Source organism: Capra hircus, chromosome 14, assembly GCF_001704415.2.
Source record: "Capra hircus breed San Clemente chromosome 14, ASM170441v1, whole genome shotgun sequence".
In the NCBI taxonomy this organism is placed as follows: Eukaryota; Metazoa; Chordata; class Mammalia; order Artiodactyla; family Bovidae; genus Capra; species Capra hircus.
In genome coordinates this window covers 58,982,692-59,008,784 of record NC_030821.1, presented here as the reverse complement: position 1 = coordinate 59,008,784, position 26,093 = coordinate 58,982,692, and the positions used below count along the sequence as shown (strand labels likewise).

The window sequence follows — 26,093 nt, the reverse complement described above, 5'->3', positions numbered from 1 at the left end:
CCTGTACCGCCCTCCAGAACCACTTCCGGCGGCAGCTACTCGCTTGCCACCCGCTTGAGCCGTCCCGGGCCGGTTCGTACTCTGCCGCCGGGCCCCTCGGCCCCCGGCAGCCGAACCGCAGCGGGGTGGCTGGCCTGCGCCGTTTGCAGCGTGGCCGCCTCCTCTGAGGCGCTGTGATGTACTGCGAGAAGTGGAGGCCTGTGGCGGAGATGTGTCTCTTCCTCGAAGACCTGCGGGAGGGCTCGCGCATCCTCTGCCTCTGCTCGCGGGCGTTTGTGGAGTAAGTTGGACACGGGCCGCTCGGTCCCCGACCTGTGGGGGCTGCAAACCAGTGATGATGGAGCCCTAGAACCGCGGCCAGCGCGTCCGACCCTCGGGTACCGTAATGCTTACGAAAAAGGGGAAAACGTCCTCGGGCTTCAGGGGGTGGTCGCCTGCGGCCCTGAAGCGAAGGAGGAAATCTGCTTTGTGCGCTGTTAGGGGAAAACGTGGTGGCCGGTGGGTGTTATTTTACACTCGCCACCTGAGAGGACGGTTACAAGCAAGGGAAGTGAAATGCGAATGAAATTGATCTGGGATGTGACATCACACGGTGAAGGTTTGAAGATGACTGACTTTTGGTTAACATCTTTTTTTAAAATGTTGGGCTTCCCTGGTGGCTCATATGGTAAAGGATCCGCCTACAATGCAGGTAACCCGGGTTCGATCCCTGGGTCTGGAACATCCCCTGGAGAAGGAAATGGCAACCCACTCCAGAATTCCGTGGGCGGAGGAGTCTGGCGGGCTACAGTCTATGAGGTCGCAAAGAGTCGGACACGACTGAGCGACTAACACTTTCACTGGAAACTGAAGAAAGTGAAATATACTTTCTGGTATTACAGTCATGTGATGTTGTCTAGTGGTGACCTCTAAGATTTCATACAAAGCATAACAAAGTCATTGCCCGTGGGCATTTTTCCCCACAACACGTTCTCAAAGCAGAATTTAAGAGCACGGTCCTTAGAGACAGAATATCTGGTTTCACATCCCAGCTCTGCGGCAGATGAGCTGTGTGGGCAGTGGGCGAGTCAAAACATCTCAGTGCTCACCTTTCAGCCATTTCAGAAAGGATTCCCTTTCCTTTTGACTGCTTTCAGGAATGCATGGTCCCTTTACAGTAGAGAAATGGCTACTTCCACTTCAGAGATTTCCAAGAGTCATTTACTCAGCGTGTATTTTGACTACCCACGTATCTGGTGCTGTGAGAAAAAGCCGACTTAGAAACGGTATTGATGGTAGTTGCATTCAAGGTATGATGATGAGCTGCTTGGCCAGGCCTCATGGAGGGCAATGTCTTCCTGGTGTCCCTCCACTGCAGGTCTGGTCTCCAGCCTTACAATTCAGTTCAGTGGCTCCAGGTCACTTGGTCTTTATCATGTTCCAGGTCCAGCTGCACGTGTGTATGTGCTTACTCGCTGAGTCGTGTCGCATTGTGATCCTATGGACTACAGCCCGCCAGGCTCCTCTGTCCATGGGATTCTCCAGGCAAGAATACTGGAGTGGGTTGCCATTCCCTTCTCCAGGGGATCTTCCCGACCCAGGGATCAATGCTGCCTCTCCTGCATGGCAGGCAGATTCTTTACCAGCTGGGTCACCAGGGAAGCCCACCAGGTCCAGATAACACATTCCAAATCACTCTGTTTTGTGAACTGAGTTACACTTAGCAAACTCAAAGATTGCTCTATAGAGATCTCTTAGCAGGTGTAACAGGAAATTCTTCTAATACTCAGCATCAGAAATGCACCTTCCCTGGTGATGTGTGCTCTTAGAGATGTTTGAAAGTTGCCCTAAGTGGGAAAAAGAATTTCCATAGAAATGTGCATGGGTGTTGGCAGGCACACCACTGATGCCCTTTTGTGGCTGCCCTCCCACCCACTGGGGCCCCAAGTTATTGGGGGTCAGAGGGCATATTGCCAATTGCATTTCATCCCCTCCCCATTCACTGTCCTTCTAAGTCACCATCTACATTATATTTCATGAAATACAAAAAATAAATAAGCGGGGAATATGAAATACATCAAGTGTACAGAAATGTTGTATTAGCTCTTCTTGCAGATGGCCTTGTCATGGCAGATACAATGGAATGTATTACAGCTTAATTTGCTGGTAGAAAGATAATAAATAAAATCCCCCCCCTTTATTTTAAGTGCTCTGCTAGGTTTATTTTGGTTATGAAATTCTTCTCTTAGTAAAGAAAACATTTAAAAGGAGATAGGTAAAGAAAAGTTTTATCTATTCACTGTTTTGAAAACTCACTGAGACCAAATTGTTTAATCTTGATTTATGTTTCAGTTTAGTAAGAACTTCATTTTAAGTTAGTCTCCAAAACAGCTCAGACCATGACTGTCTTGTCTACTAGTCCTATTTGTAGATGGAATAGTGTCTGCACATGGGTTTGTAAATCGGTAAGATAAATCTTCTGACATTTATGCTGACTTCTTACTGCAAATTTATAGAATATTTCCCTGTTTGTATATCACAAGGAGGATCAGATTCTTCCCCCAATATCCAGAGCTGCCACTTTAATAATTAGTAATCATTATAGTGTGCCTTGTATAGGATTATACCAAGTGTTTTGCACGTACAGTCAATCCTTGTTAAAACCCTATAGCTATGTATTATCACCTCTGTATTACAGATAAGAATAATGTGTTAGCAGAGGGCTTTTCTGTTTTTTAACCTTTTTATTAATCTGTGCTGCCTTAACCTTGTTTTTTCTCTAGTTTAATTTTGTCAGTATTGACTCTTTAATTTGCTTCACAGAGATCGGAAATTGTACAATTTGGGACTAAAAGGCTACTATGTTAAAGACGATGACAGCAGTGCAGGTAATACGGTATGAAGCCAAATAGCCCCTTTTTTTTTACTAAAATTAGCCATAATGCTGTATAGAGAAGATGCGGAAGTGAAGCAGGGAGGTTATTTGACTGGTCGTAGTTTAAGCACTTACCTTATTTGGGAAAGCTTACTTGGCTGCTCATGCATGGTGTGCTTAAGTTTCATGTTTTCAGATCCCAGTGCCCTGGCTCTGGCTTGGGTTTTGGTTTGCTGGGTTAGGCTACCCAGGCACTGGAGCCACCTCACTCTCACGGCCTCCTTGTTTCAGTCCTTTAGGAGTTTTATAGGTAAATGGTTCAGGGTCAACTCCAAGTGAACGTCCAGTCTAGCCTGAAGTAAGGGAGCTACCATCTGTATTAACTCTCCCACATAACAAATAGAATCTCGTCTACACTTTGAGCCTCATGCGAAAACCACCTGGGTCTCTGTCAGACTTCCCTGTCAGGACCCAATTTGTCCCTTCCATGTGGATCTTTATGTTTCTCCAGACACAGAGGGAAGACTGCAGTCCAAGGTGTAGGTAAAACCAACACAAGTGGCGTGTCATGTGACCTGAGAAAGTCCCCAGCTCTCACGTGACGGAGCCATCATTGCATCGTCACTTACCCACGCAGTAGAATGTTTGTTGTGTTTCAGTTTGACGCTATACAAGTAAGATTCCTCTAGAGCCTAGGGTCCCACTAAACATGAGGGAATATGCATAGCCCGACGGGAGCATACGGCATATGTAGCTGATCCATCTTCCCTGTTTGCTCTCCTGAGCCTCCATGAGTTCATTACGTGGGCTGGCGAGTGGAGTGTCCTTTATTACCTAAATTGGTATCTTTCCCCCTTTGGCTTTTAGTAGAATTTCTGCCCATAGGATCTCTTTTTTCAGGCTTCATCTGTGCAGTGTTAAGGTTCCCATTCTGTTGCCTAAGATTATTTAGCTGCAGTGCAGCTCAGCCCTAATTGAGTATGCTCATATAGAGTGTTTTGTCTCACATTTTTTAAATAGAGCAGTTGAGTGGCTTTTGTCCAATTAGTGCTATGATCTACTTTTGGATAACCATAATAGGATAAAGTAAAACTCGTTCTGTTGTAATAAAACAGGTTTTCTCTAATCAGGGAGCTTGAAAGCATCTTCCAGTTCAGTGGATCTCAGACCTTTTTAATAGTGAAACCTTTCATTAAGTGAACTTTCCCACAGAGTCCCAGGCTCTAAATGCCAGTTGTGATTGAAGTACCCATAAAGGGCCTAAAGACCTGCCTCTCACTTCTCTTATTACCAACTCCTAAAATAACTCCCCAAGTCATCATGTTAAACCCACTGCTCTAATGCAGAGGTGCTGCAGATGGGAATGTGGAAATGGGGCTGTTTTCCCCAGGGCCTCCCTGCTGTGTTCCCTCATACATCCTCAGTCCCAGCATAGCGTAGAGCAAGAGGAGGCACTCTGTGCAGTGAGCTGAGTGGGCAGCTGGGTGGACAACGGCAGGTGGAGCCAGACTAAAAGCTGTCTCTTGGCTCTAGGAGGCTGTTTTCTCACTAGTCCACATTCCCATCAGTTCCTTTTTTCCTTCCTTTTATTTTTCTTCCCCTTAAAAATTGTCACATTTGCACACCTTTACTTTGAGCAAGTCATGTAGTAATTCTGGATCTCAAGTTCTTTTTCATTAAAATGAGGATGATAAAACCTGCATTTAAATCTTTTCTGAAACTAAGCTAACATAACAACCACTGTGTGTAGGAGAACAAGCCGCGGAAGAGGAGGAAGGAGGCCACTCCCAGGGCCCTGCAGAGCCCCATGACAACAGATGCCTAGACCCAGATGAGAGTGAACTGGATTCCGAGGCTGAACTCATGAGGAGTATGGGATTACCCCTTCAATTCGGTAGGATGTCCGCACATAAGAATTTTGAGGTAAGTATTAGTTTAATTGTTTGTTTCTTAATTTTCTTCATAAAATATCACATGGAATCTTTTTATCCTAAATCTAATGCTTTCTTGAATTAGGACACTTCCCAGGTGGCGCTAGTGGTAAGGAATCAGCCTGCCAACGCAGGAGACGTGAGAGACACTGATTTGATCGCTGGGTTGGGAAGATCCCCTGGAGAAGGGCATGGCAACCCACTCCAGTATTCTTGCCTGGAGAATCCCATGGACAGAGGAGCTTGGTGGGCTACAGTACATACGGTCGCAGAGTTGGACATGACTGAAGTGTCTTAGCACATATGCATACACCTGTTTTTAAGTGTATGTACGTATTTATAAGATAACTAGAAATTATGGTTCTGGTTTTGATATGTCTCGTGTGTGATGATTCCTCTTTTTAGAAACGTAGATAGTACCATTCACTTGTTTGTGTCACGAAAACCCAGGTTGGGAGGTTAAGGGTATTTTGTTTAAGGTCAAGATAGATTTAGATTCTACCTATTGTTATAGCTTCTGAAGTACAGTTTATATTCAAGTTATTTCTCTTTGTAGGAATCTATGAATACTAGGAAAAAAGTTAAAATAATGAAAAAGAAAAAGAAAAAATATCAAAAGAAGTACTTAGATGAGATTAAGAGAGAATCCTGGAGACAATGTGAGGAAGATGACATTTCGGCTTCGGATGATCCTTCTTCATCTGAGAATGAGAACACTAGAAAGTACAAAGTTCAAAGCCAAAAAGACATTGAGGCTGAAAGTTTTCCCGTTGAAAACACAGTAGGTCCAAAGCTGGAAATTACAGAGATGTGGGAAAAGTACTGGAATGAATACGGTGGAGGACTGCTGTGGCAAAGCTGGCAAGAGAAACATGCAGATCAGACCCTGTGTCCAGAACCATGGAATGTTCCAGACACAAAGGAGGAGTGGGAGCAGCACTACAGTCAGATGTATTGGTACTATCTGGAACAGTTTCAGTACTGGGAAGCTCAAGGCTGGACTTTTGATGCCTCACAAAGCCGAGATACAGACCTTGGTGGGTCTAAAATAGAAGTTGACAACAAAAAAGACGAAAATCATATGAAAGCAGATGAACTGTTTCCCCCATCTTTATCCGTTGGCAGCGAAAGCTCTAGTTCAGGTGATAAAGATCATAGTGAAATTCTCAATGGAATTAGTAACATAAGTCTGAATTCAGAGAAAGTAGAACAGAGACAACTAGATACCTCCCTAAGTTGTGATGGACGTCAGTGTTTGAGTGAAGTTCCCAGCAGAAGAGAATGCCCTGCTTCTGGCCACAGTGAACGGAGTCATGGAGGAACCACGGAAAGCAGCTCGTCTGGGAGCAGAAGCACAGACCAGCCAGCTCAGGGTAAGACTGGCCTAGATTTTTGGTGCTTGTCTTTTTGTCATTTCTGTTGTTAAAAGCTCTATTAGAGACCATTAGATGTATTTGCTTCTTAAGAAAGAGAAGTTGTTTTTAATTAAATGTAACTATGCCATCTTTAGAGTTTCTTAGATTAGGATTTCATCAAAGTGTGATAGCTAACAGATGTCACAGAGGTAACTTTGTGGATTAATGTGTATAGATTTGGACAGCCATGAGGAAAAGTAGTTTCACAGTTCACTTTTTCTTTTTTTCACTTTGCGTACCCCCTGGCTTGAGGGATCTTAGTTCCCCAACCAGGGATCAAACCCAGGCCAGAGCAGTGAAGGCATGAAAGCGCCAAATCTTAACCTCTGGACCACCATGGAATTTCTTAGAGTTGACATTTCAAGTAGTTAGATCATGGGAACTTTTAGACTTTCATAGACCTAGCTGACGATTCTGTATGTGGATACGCAGAATAAATAAATGGGGTCTGGCATGCAGTTCTTTGCAGGAAAGGCCCTGGAAGATGTTGATTGCATTTGGAAATGACAGAAGAGTTATCAAACCAGGGACAGAAACCCACTGTGATATCTCCACCTCTTTAGATTCACAGGAGTCCTCAGAAGCAAACACAGTCAGAGACGGATGCCACCACAGTGGCACTGATGGGGATGAGAGTGGAGACGATCCGCCTGAAGAGAAGCGAAGCAAACTGAAGAGGAGGCAAGTCACTCACCACCTTTCTCTCCAGCACACACCAGCACGCTTTAGGAACTCGGGAGCTTACTGCAGGAGAGCACATCTCTACCTGCTCTTTCTAAACAGCACATGTTCTTGCTAACTCCTCAGTTTCTACTGGTCCTTAGAGGCAGAGACTGTGTGTATACTGGTGTATACTTATATTCTTGGGACCTCGTAGGTTCTACATACACACAGTGAGCTTAACTTAATTTGCAAGAGTTATTTCTCATCGTTTTCATTTGTTACTGTCACCCATGTAGTAGAGGTCACTAGAAGATTTCCACAAAAGGTGGCGATGGTGGCTCAGTGCTAAAGAAGCCAGCTGCAACGCAGGAGACATGGGTTCCATTCCTGGGTCAAGAAGATCCCTGGAGAAGGCAGTGGCAACCCACTTGCTGGGAAATCCCATGGACAGAGGAGCCTGCTGGGCAATAGTCCATGTGGTCAAAAAGAGTGGGCCACTGAGTTACTTAATGTCACTTTCATCAGAACCTTCGTAACATTATTTTTTCTTCTGTAACTTTTTGGTTGGGTTGATACCTTTCAAATATTTCCTTGTTTGCTTTTAAGGAAAACCCCTAGAGATATCACCTAGGAGATTAGTTAAGGCTACAGGTTAACGGGTGTTTTTCCAAAACAAAATGGAGAAATCTATATATGTACCATGTTCAGGAATAGAGATAATTACTTGACTTAAGATTTGAGTGCTTGTTACTGTGTCCCAAACACTACTAGGTAATTGATCTCATTTGGTAAATCCTGATTGAACTGCACTTCTTCCTGTCTTTCTGTGTTTGTGAACTGTGGTTGACTGCTGCGATGGGAAGGTTTACATGGGTTAACTTTTAATATTTGCCTGAACTAATGGGCTCTATAGTTAACAGCTTATCATTGTTTGCTTTGTTTGTTTAGTCATGAGCTGGACCTCGATGAAAACCCGGACTCAGACTTTGACAACGATGGTTCCCTTCTAGGATTCAAGCACGGCTCAGGGCAAAAGTAATGTTCCATCAGCGCTGTTTCTTCTAGAAATCTTAACCACTCAGCAGTCCTCAAGTTCTCTTGATATTCAGATAGGGAATGGTGGTTACATATTTCATGGCATTTGAGGTGTTACAGTCAAAGCACTAACCTTTCTTATTAGTAAGAATTGTAGAGCTAACACTGTGCATTTGATATATTCACATTATTAACTCAGTTGCACTTCATAGCAATCCAGTGTTTTTAGTCTACAGAATTGTAATCGTCTCTTTGTACTCCAAGCCATATAATCATTTAAGGCTAGAGTTTATAGAAGTTAATAATATAAAGGGTTTTCCTGATAACTGCCACATTTTAAAATTCCTGGCAGAATTTATTTCTAGCCACATGTAATTTTATTGAGAAATCACTTAGGTAGCTCTTGCTGGTATATATTCCCAGAGATTTATTCTGTTACCTGGAATTTAACTTAACTGCTCTTCTATTTGGAGCACACAATCTCAGTGAAAGAGAAGGGTAAGATACACTTTTTATTAAGTTTATAATATGGGTGAAAGATACACTTGACATTTAAAGCCAAACTCTTCAGAGTTTAAGTGCTGAATTGTATGTTACACTGTAGGTCCCTAATAGTCTGTAGGAGAGGCAGTTAGTGAGGCTTCAGAGAGTCAACGAAGGCTTCACAACGGACATTTGTCTTCTAGGACTGGAAAACCATATGGTTAGATCAGCAGATGTTCTCTAGTTACTTTAGTAATGGGGGTTTACTTCTTAGGTAAGTTCAGATTGGTTTAAGAATCTAGTGGCCACTTTCAAGATAATTTGAACATATCCAGAACAAGGTTAGAAGAGCTTTGGCATCACCTTACTGTGAGAAAAATTGTATGTTCCCCAACGAACATTGGGATTATAGTTTCCTGCTGTTTCTTTGTTACATTTTACAGTATAATTTCTCCTTTCTGTTTTAGGTAAGATGTGTTGATATTCCCACTGTTGGTGTTTCACATTTCCTTGAGAATTAAACTACAAGCTAGACCTTAAAAAGTCCTCTGCATGTTTAACTTTATTTTGTAATTTCCATAATTTAAAAAAACGAAACGAAAGTATTAACTGCTAATAGGAAATAGTGAAAATTGTTAGTTTCTTCTTTTTGTGTGAAGAGATCTGAAGACCCTTATGTCTGAGTCCACTCCTTTTGCTTTGGTCACAGATACGGAGGAATTTCAAACTTCAGTCGCCGGCGGGTGAGGTATCTGCAGAGGAACATGAAGCAGAAGTCAAAGTCCTTGGACATGAGACGACAAATCAGCATGAAAAACAAGCACATCTTCTTCACTGAAGAGTCAGAGAAAGCTGCTTTTAAGAAAAGCAGAACTTTGAGTAAGGTGTGTGTAACATTTGCTCTATATTTACAAACCTAGTCTGAGTTTATGACCCTGGCTACTTAATTGTTGTTTGTGAGTGAGAACCCTGCTTCTTCTGGTGGTCAGGGCACCAAAAATTCTGTTCCATTTGCTTCTTCAAGGCTCTTATTGTGTGAATGAAATTTGCAGACTAGGTAGTTTGGGGGTGGTCTGATGGGGATGTTTGAAATCTGCAAAGTAGTAACGTGGAGCAGTAAATAGGTGATGGTGTCTGACATGTGCAGTGACATCTCATCTGTTTCAGGCTAAGCACCATCCTGGAGGCCTGATTTCTGACAGCAGCTATTGTAAGCCTTAATTTTGAGGTCATCTAGAGGTGATCAATCTTAACTTTGCACTGACAAGTTCACCCTGCTGTCATGAGCCCCAAGGCTAATTTAGTGACTCACATTGTTAACTGGAGCATGCACATCCCCTCTCTCGGATTTTGCTGTACCAGCCTTCTGAGTACCGAGGAAACAAAAGTAATTAGAGTTGCTTTTGCTTCGTTTCTTGAGTGATTCTTTTTAGAAAAAGATCACCATCTAGTGAGCAGTTTTGTGTCTGCCACCTCTGGGGCAGCTCTGTAGAGCGATGAAACAGCCTCACGCCCTGTGATGACTGTGTTTTACCCTTAGGGTACATTATCTCTCCTTAACTTCACCATCCTTCCAAAACATGCTACAGATTTATTGCTGATTTTATTTTTACTGTATTTCAGATTGCTTGGTTTGTGGTGTTATTTTACTATGTGAGTGGCCCTGGCTATGTCTGGAACAAATTTCCTAGTACCAGTTTGATCAGTCTAACAGGTCTTCCTACACTGTGTTGGATGTGGTGGTCCCGTACATTCGTCCATAGCCGAAGAGCTGAAACATAACTGCTGTGTGTGGCTGAGGAAGTAAAATCAGTGTGGCTGTTGTGCCCTTAGTATCCGATTGGTGCCCCCAAAAGAAGGTTCTAGGTCGTGGTCTTCGCCCATTGCCTGTCTGTCACTCTTATTCTCATCTCCTGACTCTTAGGAAGATCAGAAAGGTCTGTTATGAAGGATATTCATGTTAGAAAATTACGTGGAATTGTGCGTCATCTGACCTTGAGCCTTGTTCGCATTTCAAAGAAGAACCCTGTTTCTCAGGAATCACTTTACTGACTCTGCTGCTTCATTAGAAGGCAGCTCACATTTTCTTTAGGTGGATTGACACTGAATCTTTGTAGAGTTCATCTCTGATGCTGAGTACCATTTAACATAGATCAAATAGCCTGGGCCATTGCAGAAAATTCTGTATAGTTGGAAAAACTAAAAGTTATGGCTCAACAATAGACGAGTGCGTTTGTAATGGTAATGTATAGTACGGTTATATTGTTAAAAGACCTAATGGAAAGTTACTGGAACAGAGACCTTTATCCTCTTAGTGTTGATTGCATGCAGGAACGTCATCGTCTTGTGTTTAAGTGAGGTCATGGTATGTCCAGGTAACATTTAGGTTGGAATTACTTATTATTAACTTGTATGATGTAGTGTACATATCTGAGCTAATACTGTGACGCAACTTGTCAAGTCACAAATGGTAAAGCAGAAAAACAAAAAAGAAAAAAGGTAAAGCAGGTAGACATGTTCTTTGTAACAAACAGAGAATTAATTCATGCTTATAACATCTTAACATTTCAGGTAGAAAAATTTCTAAAGTGGGTTAAGGAACCAATGGATGAAGAAGCATCGCCAGAGTCGGTTTCTCATAACAACGTGCAAGACACTTGCACGAGCAGTGGCTCAGAGGAACCAGAAGTGTCTGTTGAGAAGGGGGATGACCCAGTGGAAAGGAGTGGGGCAGAACCTGGACAGCATCCTGCTGTGTGTCCAGCTGGGGAAGTGGGGGCAGAGAAGCATAACGGGACCAGCCCAGAAGCTGCCGGGACAGATACAGGGGGCTGCGTGCCCCAGGCTGCTTCGGACCCTCGCCAGGAAGAGGCTGAAGGTGAGCATGTGCTCCCACTGTCACAGGCGGAAGGTCATTGTTCTCAGTGTGCCTTTCCCCCGTTATCATTTACGATCATCTACACCTCCAGACTCAGAGCCCCCTCGGCTGAACAAGCACAGTAAAATAAAAAGCTCACTCACATACGGAGCTGTGTGAGCACCTCCATCAACGCCACTAGACTGGCATCTTCCACCACGCTGCTCTGTAGGCTGCGTGTTCTGGAGCGCAGCCCCAAACTCTAGTTATTTGATGTAACCACACTTTAGATAATTTCACCTATGATTTCCTCTTTCTGTAGTCAGCATCTGTATTGGTTCTGTTCTTTTGTTCTAGCTAAAAGTCAGAAGAAGAAGAAAAAGAAAAAGAAGAACAAAAAGGGGCTGAGTCTGCCGCCTGAGATTGCTGCCGTGCCTGAGCTTGTGAAGTACTGGGCTCAGAGGTACAGGCTCTTCTCCCGTTTTGATGATGGGATTAAATTAGACAGAGGTAATGTGGATGTGTAATTTTTAACTTCATTTTGAAATAATTTCAGATTTATAGAAGAGTTACAAGAATTGTAAGAAACCTTCATATCCCATCTACTCAGATTGAGCTCTTTCTACAGTTTTGCCACATTTGCCTTGTCATTCTGTGTATGTGTGTTTTCTGATCCAGGTACTCCTACCCCTGAATACTTTGGTGTGTATTTTCTAAGAACAATGATCAATTTATGTAACGATGATAAGATTAGAAATTTAACATTGTTACCATGTTAAAATCAACAAAGTAGTGCTCTCCTTTCATCAGTTATCCTAATCATGTCCTTTGCAGCGTTTTTTTCCTTCCAGTGTAGGATTGTATATTACATTTATTTTCATGTCTCTTTAGTTTCCTTTAATCTGAGACAGTTCTCAGCCTTTTTGCCTTTCATGACTTTGACATTTTCTAGAGAACAGCTGCCAGTCATCTTCCACAGTGTCTCTCAATTTGGATATATACATGTTTTTTAAACTCACACTCAGGTTTATTCTGTATTTTTAGCACAATTGATAGATGATTAAACAGAACATCTGATGTGCAGAAAGCTGTAAGTTAATCAGTTAACACTGGAAAGTCTGAATTCTTTCTCCAGCTTTCCTACCATGACCTTAAACAGCTAGCTTACACTCGATTGCACAAACATGCTTATTTTCATGTTGGGGCTACTTAAATATTGGTCTTTATTAACTGTCAAAATCAGGAGATACTAATCTGTGGTGGAGTTTCTGGGGTTCCTTGAACCTCTTAAAATTATTTGTAAAATGTTGTATATCAGGGAGCATACATAGAGTTTGTTGGGGAAATAAGACTGGATAAAAGCTGATAATTCTATAATAGGAATTTATGTGTTTATTCTTCTAGCATTGAGGAGCCATTTAAAGTTTTGGTTTAAAAAAGGAGGGGGAGGGAATAGGAAAATTGGTGCATCATTTTGTTCATAGAAATATCATTCTGAAAAATGTAAATTCCTCCTGTTGGACAAGAAGGAGGAGGGCCATGTCCTTTTCCTGTGGAGTGGACACAGGACTTCATTACTGAAGATGAAGCCAGCCCTGCAGTCGTGCTGTCACATCTTTGCTTTCTGCAGATTTTGCCAAGTGTCTGGTACAAATCTGGTTCATTCCCCTCTAGGAATGAATTAATTGGGAGCCTCAGTGAAGTTTGGGGAGTTGATCAGCTAGAACAGCTACCTTTCTATTTTCCACGATAGGCAGTCAGTTATTACTACTTCAGACAGAAAAATCAGTATTGCTTTCAGTTATTGGAGGCATTTTGTAAAAGAATCAGGCAAGAATAGAGGTGGTTATTTATGTGGAAATTGCGACTGGGGATAGTACTGCTCCATTTATAACAAAATTTGTAGACCTTTCTTTCAAACTGGATAATATATGATTTTTTGAAAAGAGGAACTGAGTTGTTTTTAGGTATTTATTCAGTAGTATACATCAGTGTTTGCTGTGTCTGTGTCTGGCTTGACTTCTTGACACTGAATGTCCTAACAGAAGCTTCTCCCTTTGCAGAGGGCTGGTTTTCAGTTACTCCTGAGAAGATCGCCGAGCATATAGCGGGCAGAGTCAGCCAGTCCTTGGAGAGTGGCACCGTTGTGGACGCCTTCTGTGGAGTTGGAGGGAATACCATTCAGTTTGCTCTAACAGGGAAGAGAGGTAATTGGTCATCAGTGGTTTACTCATTAATTAATTTCAGTTTATTCATCAGATGCTTCATTTTCCTTCAGCCCTATCTTTACTGAGATATAATCATTGATAATTTAATGCCAGATATTTAACAATAATAGCATATATTAAGACTACACTTTGTGTACTGTTGTGTTTAATATGTATCACTGTATTTAGTCAACAGTCTTGTGATACGTATCTTTTGTACTTTCTGCGTTTAACAAATAAACTGAGAAATAAAACATGCAATAATTTGCCTAAGATCACACAGACCCAGCTCAGCAGCAGCAAGATTATAACATGATATAAAAGTAAAACTGTTAAAATGGGAGAGACTGTTCTCTGGAAGAAGAGAAGCGTAGATGGTGCAGTGGGGTACAGCTTTGCCCTCACCCACTGTATGATTTTGGACTTTCTTTAATCTTAATGGAAAGGAGACATTAAATTGAGAGAACCCTGTGATATCTTTCAGCTTTGACATCCTAAGACACTAAGAACCTTTTAACTATTAGACTGTCTTCATGGTTGGTTGACTTCAGAATCCCAGAAAAGAAGACCTGTTACTATATATCTGCCAGGAACTGTGTCAAGTAGATAATACGTGTGCTGTTTCCCGGGATGGGTTGGGGGGAGGCTTTACGAGACTGGACAAGGTGGCCAGTGGCCGCCATGCCTGGACATTGCAGTTCCCCGCAGTATCCTCCAGCACCTGTCAGCACTTCATTCACCTGCCAGATTAAGTTGTTCACACTCTGTTAGGCCTGAAAACAAAAATGTCTTCCAGGAGAGCACAGATGAAAACAGGGCCATTAGCCAAATACAGTTGGTGTTGAAAGTTACTTTTTTCTGTTGAATTTTTGCTGTTGACAGTGTATTTCTGCATCTGTCTCCATGCTATCAATTCAGCAGATTAAGCAGCTAAAAAGGACCTTGTCCCTTTTATAAATATGAATGTTATCAGAAGAATAGTGTTGTGGATGCATGATTTTGCAACATAGGGTTGGTGCCTGTATTCATTGCTCCAGTGATTTACTTAGTGCATTATTTCCCTAAAGCATTAACAAACCTTGAAACCAACATTTTCTGTAATACAGCTGTTGCCTTGTCAACCATGGTGTATGCATCAGGATTGCACTCCGCCCTTGCAGACATAAAATATTGCCACTAACATCCTGTTGCACACACAGGTGCACATGAGTAATTTACTCTAAGACATGAGTGAGTTGGAATTAACTTACATTTGTGTTGCTAATTATGAAATTGAAGTAAATTAAGTGAGAGCCCCTGCAGTAAAAACATGACATCTGTTCCCTCTACCTAAAATGTCTCATTAAACATCATCAGCAGGTATTTTTGCATCTCTTCTTCATAAGTTGGCTACATAGGTTTGTCAAAAAGTGTTTTATTTGCCTTACTGTAGACATTGTCAAATCTGTCTACTTTTGGACATTGCCTCATCTTGAGGAAATTGGTCTTATCTAAAGTCTTAGCATTTCTAAACTGTCTGTGCAGCCATCACCTTCCTGTGTCTACCGTCCAGCTCTGACCACAGACCAGGCTTGGGATAATGGGTAACCACCTCACTGCTTGCGTTGGCCCAGCGGCCTAAGTGAGACAGCTCTGCAGGCCACATCCTTGGTCTCATTTTCTTGATATAGCACAAGTGAATCTTCCTAGGTTAGGTGAAATTTTTAAATTAAATTCTCTCATTAATGTGGCCAAATCTCCCTTTAAAAACTCTTTTTAAAAGGGACTTAAACGCACAGAAAATAAAGACTGCTCAGAAGATGGACTCGTCCATATAACTGACAATCAGTATCATTGAACTCCTCTTTCTTGTTCCTATTTTTAGTGATTGCCATTGATATTGATCCTGTTAAGATCGATCTTGCTCGCAATAATGCAGAAATTTACGGCGTAGTGGACAAGATCGAGTTCATCTGTGGAGATTTCCTGCAATTGGCGTCTAGTCTAAAGGCTGACATCGTGTTTCTCAGCCCACCTTGGGGAGGACCGGACTACACCACTGCCGAGATCTTCGACATCAGCACCATGATGTCTCCTGACGGATATCCTTTGAAAATCCTAGAGTTCACTCAAATGGTGGTTGTGGAGAGGAAACGTGTGTGTGTGTGTGTATGTGTGTGTGTGAAATTAGTGAACCGGAGTGTGTGTGTGTGTGAAATTAGTGAACCGGAGAGATGTTAGCTAATAGCACTTGAAAGATTCCAGTTTGTTTTCCATAAAAATTAACTGGTGATTGATCTCCAAAAATTACAGCAAATATGAGGTTATATTTCCATTGGTTACTCTCCAGTTGTCCCATTAGAAAACAAGAACTAAAGGGCATTAATTGTTTGGAATTACTGTCTGGAAATCAGGGATTTCCTCAGGACCTGTACCTGGACTCTGGGTGACTGTCCCCTGACTTCGACTCATACTGACCTAAGTTGTCTGCGTCTCCAAGTTCTGCCTGTTATTCCTCCAGGTTACTGGAGCAAACCCCTTATTTCAGGAAGACTAGCATGTGTTATTTTTCCTTTTATCTCAGTTCCCCAGAGGAGTCATTTATGGCTCTTAACAGGAATTGTTTTAAATCGCTAATTAAAATTTAGAAAAAATAGGGTGGACAGAGTTACTTGTCTTTATTCTTTACTAGAAAGATGTGGTTATTGTGCTTTCCCATTCATCCTGTTTTCACAAAAACTAGGAAATAGCAGAAAGAAAGAGTGTGTGTTTCTAGCTCTTGGTTTCCTACCCTAGAATAATCCAATACATAGATTAAACTTCTAATCCCTGACCTGTTGGAGACAGTTCAGTCACTCAGTCGTGTCTGACCCTTTGTGACCCCATGGACTGCAGCGCGCCAGGCGTCCCTATCCATCACCAAGTCCCAGAGTTTACTCAAACTCGTCTCCATTGAGTTGGTGATGCCATCCAACCATCTCATCCTCTGTTGTCCCCTTTTCCTCCTGCCTTTAATCTTTCCCAGCATCAGGGTCTTATCCAATGAGTCAGCTCTTCACATCAGGTTACCAAAGTATTGGAGTTTCAGCTTCATCGTCAGTCCTTCCGATGACTATTCAGGACTGATTTCCTTTAGGATGGACTGGTTGGATCTCTCTGCAGTCCAAGGGACTCTCAAGTCTTCTCCAACACCACTGTTCAAAAGCATCAATTCTTCGGCTCTCAACTTTCTTTACAGTCCAACTCTCACATCTATACATGACTATTGGGAAAACCATAGCTTTGACAAGACAGACCTTTGCTCTCTTTTAGGTCCCATTAGAGGTACTGTTGGGCTTCTCAGGTGGCTCAGTGGTAAAGAATCTGCCCGTAATGCAGAAGACCCCAGTTCAATCCCTGGGTCTGGGAGAACCCCTGGAGAAGGGAATAGCAACCCACTCCAGTTTTCTTGCCTGGAAAATTCCATGGATAGAGGAACCTGGAGGGCTACAGTCCATGGCGTCTCAGAGTTGGACATGCGTGAGCAACTAACACACATAGAGCATGTTCCATATCAGAATACATTTGGGTTATGATGTAACAGTTGACGAACATATCTCTGATTAGAAATCAACTGCTGTTTTTGTTACTTTTCCTTAACTACTGTCTACCTTTGAAATTTTCAGACTTTCCCAGAAGATCACTAATAATATCGTTTTTTTTCTTCCAAGAAATGCTGATATCGACCAGGTAAGCCATTACTGAAGATCTTCTATGAACCTCTGGTGTGACTGTTACAGAGACTGGACAGGAAAAGATACAGGGTATTATTTACTTGAGAACATATTTATGAGAAGTGCCTGGCTTTTTTCTTTTTCTATTATTAGAAAATTAGAAGTGCTCAGCAGTTAAGTCCACCCACGCCCATTTCATCCTGTTCATCTCCTTGGCTCCTGGCGCATATGCCCATAAACAGAACACTCAGGGCTTTTCATTCCATGTCCTGAAAGGATGAATGTGTTGTGTTCCAATCCTGCCCACCTGACATAGCCGAGATGTCTTTACTGAAGCCTGCCTTGAGAATAGGTGTTAGGTGTTCCTGAAAATGACAGCCTCGATGGAAATACACAGACAGATGAAACCTTAATGTGACCAACAGTTTTTTCTATGGTCTTGAGGTGTAGGGCACTTGACTAACATTCCCATGTCCTTGTTCTGTTCATATCACAAACATTTATTGTAAACATGTTGGTTTTTTCCCTAGAATAATAACTGCTTCACAGAGATCTGAGGATGTCTTGGTTTCATGCCTTCGTTGATGTGTTTTGTAAGCACTTATCACTCCAATATTCTGGCCTGGAGGATTCCATGGACTATATAGTCCATGGGGTTGCAAAGAGTTAGACAAGAAACTTTCACTTTCATCACATATCTGCTTTGTGGCAAGTATGCTGTTGAGAATCTTTGGTCTTTCATCTTTAAGTTTCACTCCAGCATTGCTGGCTGTTGGTTTTTCCTTTCTCTCCTGTTTGGCACTCTCAGAGCTGACTCTCATTGAGCTTTGTTCATCATATTTTACTCTGAAATTATCTCCATTATGTATTCAGGTATGTTCTCACCATCTTTTTCCCTTTATCAGGACATCTATTACATGAAAGTTAATGTCCTACAACAGTATTTTCTGGTGTTTTGTCTCCTTTTTTCTTCTGGGAGATTACTTCTGTCTGTTCTTCATTCCTCATGTATATAAATTCTTTCTATCCCATCTAATGTGTTTTTTTGAAGAATAAATGAAATAAGAGGCAAACCATTTTTCACAGTCCCTTCAGCCCAAAAATGTTCAGAAATTCTTGTGTCTGTTACTCAGAAGATCCTGTCTTAAAGTAATTGTGGAAAGAATGTAAACATTACTAAGATTTGGAAGAACAATAGATAAAGATGCATGATTTCCCTAGAGGGCAGAGTGGATATCTTTAATATTTGTAAAACGGGGACTTCCCTAGTGGTCCAGTGGCTAAGACTGCCGACACTGCAGAGGGCACGGGTTCCATCCCTGATCACGGAACTAAGATCCCACGAGCCATGAGGTGCAAACACCACCACCCCCCAAAATTGTAAAATGACAGAATCTAGTTTATAAACACACATTCCTGACTGCAGATTTTTCTCTTCTCTACTAACCAGTAACACTTACGTACTGAACATGTTCTTGCGTTTGTTTGTTACGCTTTCCCATCTTTGCTTCATCTGCTTAATCTTTGGAATGCTGGGTTTCAAGTCTGGCTGCAAATTAAATCACCTGAATAGCTTTTTTTTTTTAATTGTGGTAGAACATTCATGACAAAATTCACCCAAATCTCTCTTAAGCATACGATCCAGGAGCATTAAATGCATTCATGTTGTGGTACAGCCGTCATCACCATGTGCCTCAGGACTTTTCTGTTTCCTGACACTGCAGCTCTGTACCCATCACAGACTATCTCCACATCCATCCACCACTGCCCCCAACGCCCGCCTTCTACCCTCTGTGTCTGTAAATCTGACTGCTCGTATGTACCTCAGTAAGTGGAGTCATACGATATTTGTCCTTCTGTGTCTGGCTATTTTCACTTAGTATAATGTCCTTAGGGTTCACCATGTTGTAGCATGTGTCAGAATCTTCCTTTATTTTTAAGGCTGAATGACATTCTGTTGTATGCACACACGTTTTGTTCATCCTGTCACCCATCTGCGGACATTCAGGGTTGTTTCCATCTTTTGACTGCTGTGGATAATGCTGCTATGAACACGGGTGTACACACGTCTGGTCAAGTCCTTGCTTTCTGCTTTCTTGGTTATGTATCCACAAATGGAACAGCTGGATCACATGGTGATTCTGTTTTTAGATTTTGGGCCGTTCTCCACAGCAACAGAATGATTTTACATTCCCAACAGTAGTTCACAAGAGTTCTGACTTGCCCCCAGTCTCAGTAACATTTGTTATTTTGTTTGGTAATAGCTATCCTAGTGGGTATGGAGCGGTACCTCACTGTGCTTTTAACTTGTGCTTTCCTAAGTGATGCTGAGCATCTTTTCATGTGCGTGTCTTCTGGGTTACTGGGTATTAACCCTTTATTGGATATATGCTTTCCCAGTTTTTTCTCTTATCCCATGGGTTGCCTCTGAAGTGTTTTTTGTTACTCTTGTTGCTCTGGCCACACTGCACAGCCTGGGGGATCTTCGTTCCCCAGCCAGGGCCTGAACCTGAGCTCCCTGCGGTGAGGGTGCAGGGTCCTAGGGACTGGCTCACCAGGGAAGTCCCTCTTTACTCTCTCAATAGTGCCTTCTAATGCACAAAATGTTTTCATTTTGATGAAGTTCAACTTAGCTAATTTTTTTGTTTGTTGCCTGTACTTTTGATGTCATCTCCAGAAACGATGGCTAAATTCAGTGTCTTAAAGATTTTCTCCTGTTTTCTTCTTTGTATAGTTGTCACTGAATAGCTTTTTTAAACTACTCATACTCAAGTCTACTGGGGAAGATCCTCTCCAATTTATTTTCTGGGGTGAGGCCCACACATGAATTTTTATAACACTCCAAGTGATTGTCATGTGCCTCCAGAAGTGAGATTCTCTGGGTTAAAAGACGAGGAAACAGAATGAACAAGTCTGAGCTCTTCCTCTGAGTTTTAAGTGGATAATCTTAGATCTTGGTGCTTGTCATCTACTGGTGAGCCTTTGTGTCTAAACATCAGGTCTCTCAGGAAGTGTGTGCTATGACAGGAGAAAGAAAAAGCACTCTGTTCTGGCTTTATGTATTTTTATATCAAATTAAATATTAAACCTAACATCTGCTACTCATGTGACTCAGTTCTAGATTCCAAGATAAGGCCAAGCCTATTCCATAATTCTGTTTTTCTCGTATGTATGTTACACATCAAGAAAAGGAAAAAAAAAATTTAAGAAAAAATAATTGTACATCATAACTAGTCTCCCAGGAGGCTAAATGATCCTTCTGTTAAACATTAGATGGGATATTTGGGTACTTGAATGACAATAGGAAATTCACTATCACGAAAGTTTGAGTGAGTAAATTTTTTCTAGCTAAATGAACGCTTGCCCAAGCAGAAAGTGAACTTTTTTCCTTGCATTTTGGTTTACTTCACACGTCTGCCAGAATTGCAGTTGGTAGCTAGCTCATTCACATATTCTACCTCTAGAGGGAGTAATGATACTATAGGATAATAAAAGTTAAAAAAAAAAAAACTTGAAATTTCAAATGCATTATACCGGTATTGAATCTGGATCAAATTACTGTGGGAAATCAGCTTTTCTTTTTAAAATGAAAATCTATCCACATATAGGATTTTTTCTCCCAATTTTAATCTGTTTGATATATTTTAATAACTTTTGTTTTGAATTTATTTTTAATTGGAAGATGCTTTCTTGACATTGTTGTATTGGTTTCTGCCATCCATCCACATGAATCAGCCACAGGTAGACCACATGTAGGATTTTTTAAATGAGAAGAGATGGTATGGCAAGGTTTAGAAAGAGCAGAGTGGCATGCTTGACATGAAGTCGAGTTCATGAGTCCAGTTCTTAGTTGTGCTTCCCGTCCAAACAGACTGGCGTTTCTTTTGGTAAACGTAGTATGTTATGGTCCAGTACCAAAAATATACCCTGTAATTGGGAACTGCTGATTTTTATCTATTTACGTCTTTCCTTCCCTTCCCCTCCCTCCTTCCTCTTCCTCTTCTCCCTCTCCTTCCCCCACCCCTCTCAATTTATTAAACTTAAAAAAGGGGAAGGAACCAGATGACATTTTGTCAGTTAAACCTACTAGTGAAAAATAAAGACAGCTGTAAATTGATGGCAATAAGTTTGCTTGAAACCAAATATTATTTATTGCCTTGAACTACATAATTTTTAGTTACATAGTTACAATTTCAACTCCAGAATTCTAACCTTGAAAATGTATGTACTTGTGAAAATATCTTTTAAAAGCACAAAAAGGCTAAGGTTAGAAATCATTTTTAAATAGAACACTTAAAGTAACATACTAATTTTAAGTTTCTTTCTAAACACTGGATGGGTGTTTTCAATACTAGCTTAGTTGTCCATCGTCTGAGTCTCCTGGCTAGAATGAGAGATTCACAAATGCATCCTTTGGTTTTGTTTTGGTTTTGGTGCACTCCACTGCCTAGAAGAAAAACCCTTAAGCCATTTACTCAGTAGTTGTTGAATAAAATAATCTGTCATAGACCTCAAAAACTCCCATGTAAGACATCTTCATTCCTTTTCCTACCCAAAACCCCCAAGTGCAGGAAACCCTACCTTCTCAGATTCATTTTAATGTAATTCTGTGTATGAATTACAGGGTGCTCTTTTCAGGGAGATTGGTAATATTCCTCCTTTTTAGATTTAGGAAGCCAAACCTCATCTTAATGGCTTTCTGCATTGATGAGCAAGTTACGGGTAGAACTGAGATGTTGCCGCTTGCCTCTGGGTGCTCTGCTCTCCCTGTTCCAGCAGATTTTCTGCTGCTGTTTCAGCTCAGCGCCACTTCTCTTCACCCACCTCGTCTCTCCTCCTTTCCTTCCTCTTCCTGTCAGTCCCCACCCCACACCCAGAGAAGACTTCTGCTTTGCCAGTGTCAACTTTCTTTTTGTAAATCATTATTTAAAGGAATGGGAGAAATACTGTGCTTAAGTTATATCTTAATTCATGGATAAATTACTGTGAAGCAATTATATTTTAAATATACTAGTCAGTATGCCTTTCATTGGTTAAAGACAAAATTCTTCATTTACCCTTCCTTGTGAAAAATCAGACTGGCACAAAGATTGCTGTTGTTTAGTCACTCAGTCATGTCCAGCTGTTTGTGACCCCATGGACTGCAGCATGCCAGGCTTCCCTGTCCTTCACCATCTCCCACAATTTGCTCGAACTCAAGTCCATTGCGTCTGCAATGCCATCCAACCATTTCATCCTCTGTTGTCCCCTTCTCCTCCTGCCTTCAGTCTTTCCCAACATCAGGGTCTTTTCTAATGAATTGGCTCTTTGCAACAGGTGGCCAAAGTATTGAAGCTTCAGCTTTAGCATCAACCCTTCCAATGAATATTCAGGGTTGATTTCCTTTAGGATCTCCTTGCAGTCCAAGGACTCTGTAGAGTCTTCTCCAACACCACAGTTCAAAGGCATCAGTTCTTTGGTGCTCAGTCTTTTTTATTGTCCAGCTCGCACATGACTCCATACATGACTACTGAAAAAACCATGTGTTTGACAATGCACACTTTTGTCAGCAAAGTGATATCTCTGCTTTTTAATACACTGCCTAGGCACAAAGATATCAGAATAGAAAACGAAACACTTCTTTCTTCCTAATAATTGCTGCTCTGAGATGACTTCACTATTTTTCACTTCTGCTGCTGCTGCTGCTGCTAAGTCACGTCAGTCGTGTCGGACTCTGTGTGACCCCATAAACGTCAGCCCACCAGGCTCCCACGTCCCTGGGATTCTCCAGGCAAGAACACTGGAGTTGGTTGCCATTTCCTTCTCCAATGCGTGAAAGTGAAGTCGCTCAGTTGTCCAACTCTTCGTGACCCTTTACTTTAATTATTTTATGCCTTTTTAGTTAATAGTGGGATGTATACACGTATCTTCTCATTTTAACAGATACTGTTTGGCTTCTGCTGTGATCTATCCCTGTTGATAAAAACACAGCCATCTCTTTGCATCTCTGTGGGAGAAGTTGATATTGACATTGTTACTTTCCTAGTGGAACAACCTCTTTTTTTTCTTTCAGCGTGTACCGTGGAATGACCTTTACTTCTTCCCTATTTTTGTGTCTGTGACGTTTTTCTAAGGAGAAGTTGAAGTACTGTAGAATACATGCTCTTTGATGATACACAGTAAATCTTACTTCCTGCCAGAAGCTGGTGGAGCACGTGTAATACTACTGAGATTAGATGTCTCACCTCCAAACCAGTCCCTGGTACTCCGGGAGCCCTCTCTCCCCCACTCCCTGTCTCCAGGTCTCAGACTCCCAGGCTTCCACTGCATCCCCCTTTCCCTTCACCCCCCCGCCACCTCAACAAACTGGTCTCTGGTGATGGTTAGAAGGGAGTGTATTTGCTAGTAATAGACCTGAGAGGTTAGACAAAAGATGCTGGACTAAAATGAAACTTTGTCTTTGTAAGGACTTAGGGTAGTAAAGCATTGCTCTTATGAAGCATCCTTTTGAGCTTAACTCTTCAGAGGTGGAGGGATGGTGGTGCTTTTAGCTTCTCAATAACAGGGCCAGTCACCGTATACGAGTAGACCTCAAAAAGAGCAGTATATTTAATCACAATAAAGTGGGGTGGGGGGAGACTTAAAAATACACACACGCAAGAGCAGCAGGTGGAGGAGGTGATTCAAGCTGGGAGAACAGCACAGAACCCACCCAGGAAGCAAGAGTCAGGTCATAGAAACTGGAGCTCCCGTGAGAGATGGACAGGTCTGTCTCGCTCTCTGATGTGTTCTATCTTAATAAATAAACCTGATATTCGGGAAGGATATGTTGGTTTTCTGTTCCTCTAAGTTCTGTAACTTCTGGCTTTGGAGAGATTAAGCTCAACATTCAGAAAACGAAGATCATGGCATCCGGTCCCACCACTTCATGGGAAACAGATGGGGAAACAGTGTCAGACTTTGTTTTTTTGGGCTCCAAAATCACTGCAGATGGTGACTGCAGCCATGAAATTAAAAGATGCTTACTCCTTGGAAGAAAAGTTATGACCATCCTAGATAGTATATTTGAAAGCAGAGACATTACTTTGCCGACTAAGGTCCGTCTAGTCAAGGCTATGGTTTTTCCTGTGGTCATGTATGGATGTGAGAGTTGGACTGTGAAGAAGGCTGAGTGCTGAAGAATTGATGCTTTTGAACTGTGGTGTTGGAGAAGACTCTTGAGAGTCCCTTGGACTGCAAGGAGATCCAACCAGTCCATTGTGAAGGAGATCAACCCTGGGATTTCTTTGGAAGGAATGATGCTAAAGCTGAAGCTCCAGTACTTTGGCCACCTCATGCGAAGAGTTGACTTATTGGAAAAGACTCTGATGCTGGGAGGAATTGAGGGCAGGAGAAGAAGAGGACGACCGAGGATGAGATGGCTGAATGGCATCACGGGCTCGATGGCCGTGAGTCTGAGTGAACTCCGGGAGTTGGTGATGGACAGGGAGGCCTGGCGTGCTGCAACTCATGGGGTTGCAGAGTCGGACACGACTGAGCGACTGAACTGAACTGAAGTCTTATACAATAACATAGCACTGTGGTCCTACCCGTAATGTCAAAAGTGTCTGAAACAACAAGTATTTCTGCCACCAAACAGTTCACTAATACCCACCTGGAAAGTGACAGTGAACATTTGAGATGCCTCATTATTTGAAAGTCTTAAAAGCCTGAATGATATTGTCTTGATAAGGCATCTGAATGGAAGGTTTATTTTGAAATCATGCTTATGTGTGTATGACTTTCTTCTGTTCCATTTTCAGGTGGCATCCTTGGCTGGGCCTGGAGGGCAAGTGGAAATAGAACAAAACTTTCTTAATAATAGATTGAAGACAATCACTGCTTATTTTGGGGACCTGATCCGAAGATCAACCTCTGAATCATAAGTGAGGTGGGACAGAGAGACCAGAAGATCATGTAGCATTCAGATTATCATTCACCGGAGTTACTCTCTGTGCTCACTGATGTTTTGTGCCCAGAGTCTAGTGGGTATTTGTGCCCAAATACACATTTTCCCTCACTGGTGCAGTACTATGTGAAATTTGCTTTTAAGCATCCATTTATTTTATAGTTAGTGTTTTTTAAGTTTCTATGGGAAAAAATGAAATATATTTTATAGAGTAAAAGTTTATATTCTTTTTCTATTAAAATGGCAGTCAACAGGAAGAGGAAGAAAATGTGTCTCAATTATTCATCTAAAAAGTGTGTTCAGTCATTTTTATAAGTAGGTGAGAATTCATGGACATGGGACTCTCTGGCCACTGGGGATGTGGGACCTTTATCTTCCAATAATACAGGCATATTAAACATTAAACAAAACATGGCTTTGGCTGGGATGGAGCCAGGGGGTTGAAATAAAGTAGAGAATTTCCAGTAAATATTAGAAAAAAATAACTTAAATAAAAAACAACTGGGTTGGAGAATAGAGCAATGATAACTTTAGTTCTCTTCAAACTTCACAAAGTTTGCCTGTTTGCCTTGCAGTACGGTAGCAATAGAACTGATCATTAAGGATTAAATTAATTTCTTTTTAATCTGCAACATCAAAATCTGTCAGCGGTCTAGGTTTTTATACTTTTTCATCAGGTAGCATTAGTGTCTGTACCGTAAACTTCTCACCATTTTTTAAACAATGGCAGCATTGGTCATCCACAGCTCTATACATGGCCCTTAGCCCCAGAATATGCTTCCTGGTCTCTTGGGGTGGGAGACGGGAGGGGTAAAAGCAGATATCCAAAATCACCAATTATTTTTTAGTTTTTGTCACTTAACCTTTCGTGCGTATACTTTGTCCACAGTGCGTTTCCATGCTTGTATGTTGTTAATATTAAAACTGATTTGTCTTACTGAACATACATGACTGTGTGCAGATAGAACAGGAAGCCTAACCAGGGTTAAAATACGCCTACTTGCTGATGACACAGATATAGCTGAGTTA

General features: G+C 41.7%; 1 protein-coding gene across 4 annotated transcripts; it reads left to right on the top strand.

Moving 5' to 3' along the window:
* On the top strand, positions 7 to 25,327 carry TGS1 (trimethylguanosine synthase 1). 4 transcript variants are annotated; one of them, XM_005688986.3, is made up of 13 exons: positions 7 to 280; positions 2,803 to 2,875; positions 4,605 to 4,777; positions 5,342 to 6,158; positions 6,764 to 6,881; positions 7,812 to 7,898; positions 9,091 to 9,265; positions 10,953 to 11,259; positions 11,596 to 11,748; positions 13,302 to 13,445; positions 15,310 to 15,526; positions 17,075 to 17,153; positions 24,919 to 25,327. In XM_005688986.3, exons 3-13 carry the CDS (start codon positions 4,718 to 4,720, stop codon positions 25,039 to 25,041), a joined length of 2,280 nt encoding a protein of 759 aa, XP_005689043.2. In that variant the 5' UTR covers positions 7 to 280; positions 2,803 to 2,875; positions 4,605 to 4,717; the 3' UTR covers positions 25,042 to 25,327. The 4 variants fall into 4 exon arrangements, with proteins under 4 accessions (XP_005689043.2, XP_005689041.2, XP_013824647.2 ...); XM_005688984.2 differs by having other exon boundaries at positions 20 to 280; positions 2,803 to 2,867; XM_013969193.2 differs by having other exon boundaries at positions 27 to 377.

What these genes read in the sequence shown, in the direction of transcription:
- TGS1 (XM_005688984.2), top strand. Translation starts at nt 177, where the DNA reads ATGTACTGCGAGAAGTGGAGGCCTGTGGCGGAGATGTGTCTCTTCCTC. An exon ending in CGAAGCAAACTGAAGAGGAG is followed by an intron (nt 6,882 to 7,811) that starts GCAAGTCACTCA and finishes TTGTTTGTTTAG; the next exon opens with TCATGAGCTGGACCTCGATG. An exon ending in TCGCCAGGAAGAGGCTGAAG is followed by an intron (nt 11,260 to 11,595) that starts GTGAGCATGTGC and finishes CTTTTGTTCTAG; the next exon opens with CTAAAAGTCAGAAGAAGAAG.